Raw genomic sequence first — 10000 nt, forward strand, 5'->3', positions numbered from 1 at the left:
ACGGGGGCCATAGCCTAGGCCCTAGACTAGGCTATAAACATGTGGTAGTAGTTAAACAAGGTGAATAAATATAACTGTATGGGTTTCCCAATGTCATTTGTAGGGGTGTTATGACCGATACAACTCACTTTTAATACAATAATAGGTATACAGAATCATTGATCATCTGTAGCCATCTATCTATCTATCTATCTATCTAATGCATCAGTCAGTAGCCAGCATGAAAAATACATGATAAGACTATAGTGTCACAATTGTTTTAACATAAGTTAAGAATTTTGATTGATTTGATATGGGAGCCCCACCACACCAGTGGAGACCAGACATTACAAGGCAAACTTCCCCGCACTCAGTGAAAAGTGGCTTCATATCATATGTTTGTATTTCAAACATTTTGAAATTCATATAAAGTTTACATTAGGCCTATTTATGATCTGCACAATTAGTTAAAATACATAGTATGTTGAGTATTTGATATTGATTTTTTATTTTGACTCACATTTTACACGATTGTCATATTGACTTACATTTATCTTTAATGTCAATTGTCTAATTGAGTGCCTGTCACTTTAAAAGAACATGAGAGTAATTAGGCCTCGTGGTAGGTTATCCGGCTAGTCTAGAATAGGCATAATGCATAGGAATATGTGGAGGTGATGCTTATGTTTTCTATGTAATCTATGTAGTTTAAATAAATGTTCTAAAACCAAACAAGTGGAAGAACACAATATTCAAGTAGTAGGCTAGTTATTGTGGGGTGCTACACAGACTGATGTCGGAGACCAAGAAGAAATGTTGCAATTTAAAAACGGATTACTCGAGAATGACTTATTGTACAAATGAATGCTTCTCATGTAGCCTAACTTCACCTTTATTTTCTCGCGAACCCTTAATTACAGCAACTATTTAATCCCATTGGAAAGCTAAGATCGTTCTGTCAACAAGTGACACGCATCAGTGTGACTAGGACTTTGTGAGCAATTCGGAACGGATTTGTTCGTGACCGACACACCAGTAACGAGTAACGATGGAGCACATAAAAAATGTATCGGAGTAAAAGTACTATACTCATCAAAAAAATGTAGTGAAGTAAAAGTAGAAGTAGGAGAAAAAAATAATACTCCAGTAAAGTACAGATACTGCATTTCAGTACTTAAGTAGAGTACTTAAGTAGTTCTACTTCGTTACTATACATCTCTGTGCATATGGAATGTAATGGAATGTAATGTAATGTAATGTAATGCAGATTACAGCTGTGCAGCTGAGCTGACAGAGAGTGCTGCAGAAATGGTCATAGCTGATAGCATACTGTGATTCTCAATAAGTAAGTACTGTGAGCCCAAGCTCCGTAGCTACAGTTAAGCCAGAGACGGTTGACAAAGCGAGACGATTCACAGGAGGCTTCTTCCTGTTCCCCTATGACGTACAGTAGGGTTCGAACGCACCACGCCTTTTTAGGAGACTAGCAGGAGATTTTTTACAATGTAACCCTATGGAAGAAATCTTTTTTTTCTTGGATTTTACCCCAGCCCTAATTTATACAAGTATCTTTGGTTAAGCCTTATGGATGAGTTTGGGAGAAGCACAGAGCCTTAATGTTAGCTGTCACTGTTTTTTTCCCTCATTGACTTGATTGGTTCATGGTTGTGCTGACGTCTTTGGGTGTGGTGTGATGTGGTTAGTTTCAAGTTCAAATTTGTATTATTTATTATGATATTAAATCTGGCTGACCGGGGATATGAAGTTTATGAGTTGCTGTCATGTTGAGAAATGTGTTTCCATACTCTCATGAATCATTTGGCAGAAATGTGCAGGTGAAGTGTAACACAGGTAAATCAATAGCTGACAAGACAGGTAAGAGTTGGTAAAATAACAACAACGACAGCTTCTGTTGCAAAATTTTGAAATGTTTCTCTTTTTTGCTGTCAAAGTTGTCTTCGGAGATAACTTATTCAGTTTAGTCCCCGGGGAGACAACTTATTCTTGTTGAGTTTCAGTGGTTGTGAAGAGCTGTCAACTGATCAGTGTGTCGTCGCCACACGCTTTGTGTCCTTTGGGTGCAGGAGAATGCAGCTTCAGCGCGGCAGGGGTCCACGACGGCGGCGTCTTCAGCAGAATATTCCAGATCCTCTATCGGAACGAGGAGATCAACCTCAACGACATCATGAACTTCAGAGTGCATCTCCTGTTGGATGGAGAGAGGGTGAGGAAGTGACATAGTGTGTGTGACTGAGTGCGTGTACACACAATTGTGTGTGCCTGATTTGGATTGCTGCTGTGTGTGTGTGTGTGTGTGTGTGTGTGTGTGTGTGTGTGTGTGTGTGTGTGTGTGTGTGTGTGTCTGTGTGTGTGTGTCTGTGTGTGAGTGTGTGTGTGTGTGTGTGTGTGTGTGTGTGTGTGTGTGTGTGTGTGTGTGTGTGCGTGTGTGTGTGTGAATGAGTCTAGAATAGCTTCCAGGCCTTTGGTTGTCTCTTGTCTCTGTCTGGGTGCTGCTGCAGTGTGTGGCATTAGTAATTCATGAAGGGCACTGTCTGAAATCAGAATGTGAAAAGTGATTTACACAGATGATGCTGGCTCGCCTCGGTCTGCATTGATTACTTGTGTGTGTGTGTGTGTGTGTGTGTGTGTGTGTATGTGTGTGTAATGTGTGTGTAATGTGTTTGTAATGTGTGTGTGTGTGTGTGTGTGTGTAATGTGTTTGTAATGTGCGTGTGTGTGTGTGTGTGTGTGTGTACACAAGTTTGTGCAGGGTTGTGTAGGGATAGCAAAAGCCTTGTCCGTTCTTATTGATTTGCCATCCTGCATCGGTCTCACCCCACACCTGACCCTCGATATGCCCAGCGACTGCCCGGGGCAGGGGGTGGCGGGTCAAAGGGGGCAACGATGGTGGTGGAGAGAGGCGAGCGCAGAGATTTATCAGCACTGACAAAGATGCCAACGTGCATTAGTATCAACCACTCACCTTCTCAGGGACGACCGTTTCTCAACGCCAGCCTGTTGTGTCAGTGATGGAGTCTTTTTTATACTTGGACATTTGTCTCATGCTAAAGGATATATATATATATATACAGTATATACTGTATATAACAAAAAACTGCAATAAGTGGATCACTAACCCCCAGACCCACGCTTGCAAGGCTGCCTGAGAAGCTGGTTAGAGCGATTTCTAGCGATTTCTAGACCCTTTTATTGGCATTCTTCAGCAGCCATTCAGTGGGAGTATTATTGCTTTCAAGTATCAAGGTTACTTGACGGACCAACTATTGATGTCATTTTAGATGGCAAAAAGTGAAAAGAGATCTCAATAGAACTACATACTTTTCTTTTTTTGTATGAGCTCGCGATTCGGCAATTCAGACTGTAACCGACTTATGTGTCTTTAATATGCATCTCACACTCTCTCCAATTCAAAGGGGATTTATTTGTATGACTGTAAGACAATGCAGTTCTTTCACAGCCAAAAAAGAATGCAGCTCCATCTCTCTCTCCCTCCTCTACCCAGCTTCTCTCTCGCTGATGATGAGAAAGCGCTCGATGAATTGAAAAAAGCATGTTTTGTTCATGGATGAAAAAATAGGACATTTCTGTGTTGGTTATTCAGGTCCTATCGCATCTGCGCATGATAGTAAAGGTCTCTGGGTTACAATAGTATCTGTAATATGAGCCCAGGTTGTGGCTGGTGGTGGCTGTGAAAGATTCCTCTTATCTCTCGTGAGCCATGCAGTCCTCTCTCCTCCTCCTCCCTCTCCTTCCCTTCCTCCTATTTATGGATTCAATTACTCAAGGATGTCGGGGTGGCATCCAAGCGAACATGTCAGTGTGTCAGATCCTCCCTCTAATTTTAGCGATGTCTTCCACAGATATTAGCTTTTGTATGAGCGTACAGTGCACATGAAGGCGGTGTGTGTGTGTGTGTGTACAGTATGTGTGTGTGCGTGTGTGTGTGTGTGTGTGTGTGTGTGAGAGAAGCGTGACAGGCTTCGGTTGTCACCTCGCTCTGCCGCTGAGCCTCTGCTCCCTGGCCTGTCTCCCCTGACCCGGAGTCTAGATAGATAAGGAGTAAAAATAGCTCTCCATTTCCTTGCCTGTGTCGCTTTAATCAATGTGTGTATCAATAATGGAGGCAGTGTTGGGTTATTTGTTTGTGTGTGTGTGTGTGTGTGTGTGTGTGTGTGTATGTTTGTGTGACTGTGTGTGTGTGTGTGTGTGTGTGTAGGGGTGTGTGTGTGTGTGTGTGTGTGTGTGTGTGTGTGTGTGTGTGTGTGCCTGCGCGCGTGCGCACGTGTGTGTGTAAGTGCAAATGAGTGCATGTGTCTGTGTGTATGGGTGAGATGAAAATCTTGTATATGTTTAAGATTATGCCTTGGTCTTGCTGTCTTTTTGCTTAAGTACAGTCTGCAGTTTCATTATTTTCAGGCGCATGGGGTTGAAATGTGCGGGGGTGGTATTTGCCATATCAGAAACAAAGGCACCCTTCATCTGTTGTTTGGCAACACCGCGGAAAATGTTTCATGATGATGAAAACGAGTACTTGTTTAAACTCTGCATGATGTTTGATCAGCCTAAGTGAATAGATTGTTTTAATGTGCACATCTTACAATGTGGTACATGAGATCATTGGTGGCTAAATGAGGAATCAGTTTCAATTCAGAATCAATTTAAATACTATTCAAATTGGCAGTGCAGAGGTATTACTTATTGAAAATGGTGTTCTGGGTAGCGAATTTCACCAATGGGAAGTAGAGGGAAGTGATTGATTGATTGACAAGTGATTGATGGACAGGCAATAAGCTGACAGCTGCTTTTTGTGTCACAGGTGGAAGAGGCCCTGAGCGAAGTGGACTTCCAGCTGAAGCTCGACCTGCACTTTACTGACACTGAGCAACAGTAAGCTTGTGCATTTTTATTAGAACTACACATTTTTATTAGAACTACACTACACCAGAGGTGCGTTCAAGTTCCCGAACATAGGCGAACGTTTGCGAACGTTCGCAAACAGTATTCCGTTAGCCTTGAGTTTTCGGCAAACGTTTGCTAACTATCGCAAACAGTCTGAGGAGGTGGTGCGCCGCGAACATACAGTGGGACTGGACGTGAGTTTGACGAACGCAACAATGCAATTACTGTTAGAATGGAATATTAACACCAAATTGTTCAAATTTAACTGTTCAAAGAAAACATATTCACCACGAACGTTCGCCACTGTCTGCCAAATTTGAACGCACCTCAGTTCTTTACCACTGACATGGTGGCATTGCCGTGCCGATGCCTTATTTAGAAGCAGTGCCATGCATGTTGACAGGGGAAAAAAACTTGGAGCCGACTGCACAAGGCCGGCACCTGCACAGTCAGGACTTGCCATGCATTGCATTGGGTGATTATGTTTGTTGGTCTAATGTTTTGTTATGTTTTGCTGGATAATGTTGGATATGCAGGTAACGTAACCGTTTCAAAAACGGTGATAAAAGAGGTGGTTGAAGATTATTTGTGTGCTCCGGAGTTCATTGGTATAAAGTTTGTGATATATCTGGATGAACTTGCTGGTCCTTGCGGGTTTTGCTGTGTGTGTTGTCAGGTGAGTAGGTTGCTTGCCCCAAGATAAATGTGTGTTGAGGGGTGAGGGGGGTGAGAGGGGGTGACACGGTGTTAGTGGGAGCACTACTGTAGGGTGCTGTGATGAATGGAGCGAGGAGGACACAGTGGCAGCAGGCTGGGTCATTAGCCTGACCATTTCCCCTCGCGCTTCTCAACCTCTCACCCACGCCTCACACACAGCACAGCAGTGCACACCCACGCCTCACACACACAGCACAGCAGTGCACAGCAGAGCAAAGCACACACAGCACAGCAGTGCACATGCACGCCTCACACACACAGCACAGCAGTGCACATGCACGCCTCACACACACAGCACAGCACAGCACAGCACAGCACAGCACAGCACAGCACAGCACAGCAGACCGGCTCAGCCCATTCATCTTGCAGAGATAAGGAAGACATTGAGACAAATGCACACACACACACACACACACACACACACACACACACACACACAGAAATACCTTCATATCTCTACTGCACATGCAGACTACTGTATACAAGTAGACTCTCTCTCTCTCTCTCTCTCTCTCTCTCACACACACACACACACACACACACAAATGCCTTCAAGATTAGTTTTTAAATGACCACTGATCCTAACTGGCTCAGATTTGGAATTTAGGATTTCCTTGTGTTAGATTGCACAGTATAGCTCAGTTCTATTGATGTGTGCAGCGAGCAGCACTGGTCTCATTGGGAGTAGAGCGCCACTGCTGTCTGCCACGCTGCTGTCATCTGTCTGGTGTGTAAATTCATCATAGTCCTGCTGTCACACACACATATGGCATCTCAGCAGGGCGTTCACATCCTTAGTGTGCCAACATGTAAAAGCACTGAGCCGTAGCACTGTGTGGCGGAATATTCTAGCGACCAAATCCGTTCAGTGTCGCCGTGGCCACAGATTCGATCTGTGTCATAACCAGGGACGACGAAGAGACCTTTGGTCAGTTTTGAAACTTTAAAACTGCAACTCTTCCTAGCAGGTGGCTATTTTTTTTGCTGTAACTTTATCTTAACCCCTGTGGTCCTCCACATATATTCAATAAAAGGATTGACAGCCTGTTCTGAGCGAAATGAACTGGCTCAGTGAACCCACCAGTGGCTCTGGTTGTCTCTGACCCTGAACGACCTTGGCGGATTGCTTCCGTAATGAAGTGAATGGCCAGGGAGTCTGTGCCTTGGAATCCTCTTTGCCCACTTCTGTTTCTATTGAGCCCCCTGCTGAAACAGCTATGCTCACATCGGTCTTGCTATCTTATTCTAAAATTCAACAATTCAAGCTGAATTCAATTTCTTTTGGTTGGTATGTTTTTTTATTTTTATTTTTTTAATAAGGTTGTTCTATTAAAAGTGAGATTACTTTTTAGTTTCAACTGGTGAGTGTTCATCCCTCACTCTCTGAATTTCTATGTCTCCTCTCCTTCGTCTCTGTCTCTATTATGCTATCGTTGTCTCTCTCTGACTGTACCTCAGTATGCAGAGATGGAAAAGTCTAGCTTCAGTAAGCAAAGGTCCAACCATGTTGTGTGTTTCCACCAGTGCATTTAACACAGGTGATCTCACCAATTAGCTTTTGGTTTGTGTGTAGGGTTCTTTTGGTTTGTATGTTTTTTTTTTTTTTTTAAATAGGGTGGTTCTGACGGATGTTTCAACCAGACAGTGTTCACTTTCCGAACTTCTGTCTCTCCCGCCATTCTTTCCTCCTGTCTATCTTCCTCTCTGTGGCTCTCCTTCTCTGACTCCGGGCTGCCCGTCTGACATTCCGGGCATTTTCCCGGTGGGCCGACATTCCTTTTGGGGCGATAGAATAGGCTACAGTATAATGCGTTTGGCCAAGTATCGGCCACAAAGGAAGTCAGCAGCCAATTGGTTAATTTTCTCTCTCTTAACTTCTGTCTCATGCCATTCTTCCACGTCTCTATCGTCCTCTCTGTGTCTCTCTTTTCCTGGCTCTATACCTGAATACAGGGGCGGACTGCCCATCTGGCATACCGGGCATTTTCCCGGTGGGCCGACATACCTTTTGGGCCGATACAATGGGCTGTAATTCATTTGGTCAACTATCGGCTCAAAGGAAGGACTGTCTGGCCAATTGGTTTATATTCTCTCTCTGAACTTCTGTCTCACGTCATTCTTCCCTGACTCTGGCTCTGTACCTGAATATGTGGCGTTGGGTAACAGCGTCTCTCAATAGTAGAAATGTAATGTAGCATAAAGTAGCATAGCATAATGTAATGTACTGTAATGTAATGTAATGTAATGTAATGTAATGTAATGTAATGTAGCATAAAGTAGCATAGCATAATGTAATATAATATAATGTAATGTAGCATAATGTAGCATAAAGTAGCATAGCATAATGTAATGTAATGTATTGTGCTGTGTGTGGTGCGTCTCCTCTCCAGGCTGGGGGACATTGCGGCGGTTCCCCTGATCAGCACCAGAACTCTGGGCCTGCACCTCCAGCCCCGCCGCGGCCTCCACCACCACGTGCCCGTCATGTTCGACTACTTCCACCTGTCCGTCATCTCTGTCACCGTCCACGCCTCTCTGGTCGCACTCCACCAGCCACTCATCAGGTAGGTGAGGGGGGACAGACAGGTGACCACAAGGCCACAGTGATGTCCGATGACGGAGAACTGCATGCAGCTTGTAGCAGTTGTTTGTTTTATGTCTCTGCCAACTATTACAAAGAATTGCAATCTAGTGTCTAAAATCTTTTTTCTTGATCTGCAAAAACTCTTCCAGTAAAAGGACTTACAGTATGATCATAGATATGAGATATGACTCAAAGTTAATTGCAAGATTATAATTTCAGTGTGTGTCTGTGTGTGTGTGTGTGTGTGTGTGTGTGTGTGTGTGTGTGTGTGTGTGTGTGTGTGTAGTTTTGCGCGCTCAGGGAGAGGGGCCTGGATGGGGAAGGGCTCTCCAGAGAACAGCAGCGACGCCTCCACCATGTCCATGGAGAACCTGATGTTTGGGGCAGGATACTGCAAGCCAGTCCTCACAGAGGTGAGCTGGACATAATTGAGACTGAGTGTGTGTGTGTGTGTGTATGTGTGTGTGTGTGTGTGTGTGTGTGTGTGTGTGTGTGTGTGTGTGTGTGTGTGTGTGTGTGTGTGTGTGTGTGTGTGTGTGTGTGTGCCTGTGCACACGTGTGTGTGTGTGCGCGTGTGTGTGCGCATATGTGTATGTGTGTGTGCATGTGTGCGCAACTGCGCATGCGTGGATGTGTGTGTGTGCATGTGTGCGCATGCGTGTATGTGTGTGTGTGTGTGTGTGTGTGTGCGCTTGAGTGAGAGAGAGAGAGAGAGAGGGAGGGAGGAAGAGAGAGAGAGAGACTTCACATGCTTTCTTCACACATCTTTTGCTTCATATCGACTGATAAACGCATAATGCAGCGACGCACAGACTCGGGGGCAAGACTTTGTGAAAGACAGAGAGAACGGAGTCAGCAATCTGATTTGATAAATTCTTTGAACCCGGGAGATGAATTCTCTTTCAAAGACAAAGCAGTCAAACGTATTGATCTGACATCCAGTGCAGTTGAAAATTTGGTTGTGAGAACTTGGTTGTCATGCTCGGCGTCCTGTAAAGGATTTGTGCTGCCGCGAGCTGAGCTCATAGAATATATACCCCAGCGTCAATTTCCCCAGCTATGTTCTCTGTGAGGAAGAGAGTAGAGGAGCGGAGTGGAAGCTGTAATGAAAAAGAAAAGAGATGAATTTTCGTATTTTGAGCTTATCCTCTGCCATTGAACAGGAGCAGATACACAGAGAGAGAGAGAGAGAGAGAGAGAGAGAGAGAAAGGGAGGGAGAGAGAAAGGGAGAAAGAGAGAGGACAGAGAGAGACAAAGAGAGACAGATAGAGACAGAGAGAGAGGGAGAGAGAGTGAGAGAGAGAAAGAGAGAGAGCACACCAGAGTATCAGTAGAGCCGTCTCGTTCCCCTTAACCACCTCGTCTTGTTACCACCAAATGAGCCTCCCTGAAATTCAGACTCAAATCACAGAAGTCGTTTCTCTCCCCGTGCTGGTTGTCGAGCGCTTCGCTCCCCGGTTCCCCACACGCGGCAGACACAAAGACGGGTTTGAAACGTGCGTGCGGAACGGGAGTGTCAGCGCAGGGAAGATCTCTGCGCGATCGCGAGCCCCGGAGGTGTTCCACAAAAGGGAAGCCACGCTCGATTAGACGGAGACCAATTCCGAGCGCGCTACACGAACTACACGAACCCGGAATTACGCACGGCTGTTTTATTCTGACAATGTGCGGAGACATTCTTTCTTCAACGGCGCCTCTTAACCGCAATCAGATTGTGGGTGGATTAGCGTTTTTCTTTTTTTTTAACCCGGGGGTCTGATCTGGGGTCGCGTTTCCCGAAAGTGTCGTTTAGCGCTAGC

At 44.9% G+C, this 10000-nt stretch overlaps 1 protein-coding gene across 3 annotated transcripts in view; it reads left to right on the top strand.

Moving 5' to 3' along the window:
* The window catches only part of fam135b (family with sequence similarity 135 member B), a 53888-nt gene that overhangs the window by 21218 nt on the left and 22670 nt on the right, over nt 1–10000 (top strand). For all 3 annotated transcript variants that reach the window (XM_062529890.1, XM_062529891.1, XM_062529892.1), the window contains exons 4-7: nt 2064–2203; nt 4817–4887; nt 8007–8180; nt 8487–8613. In XM_062529890.1, the coding sequence (XP_062385874.1) occupies nt 2064–2203; nt 4817–4887; nt 8007–8180; nt 8487–8613 (512 nt within the window). The remainder of the gene's footprint in view (nt 1–2063; nt 2204–4816; nt 4888–8006; nt 8181–8486; nt 8614–10000) is intronic.

The sequence above is a fragment of the Sardina pilchardus genome, chromosome 24 (assembly GCF_963854185.1).
Source record: "Sardina pilchardus chromosome 24, fSarPil1.1, whole genome shotgun sequence".
NCBI lineage: Eukaryota > Metazoa > Chordata > Actinopteri > Clupeiformes > Clupeidae > Sardina > Sardina pilchardus.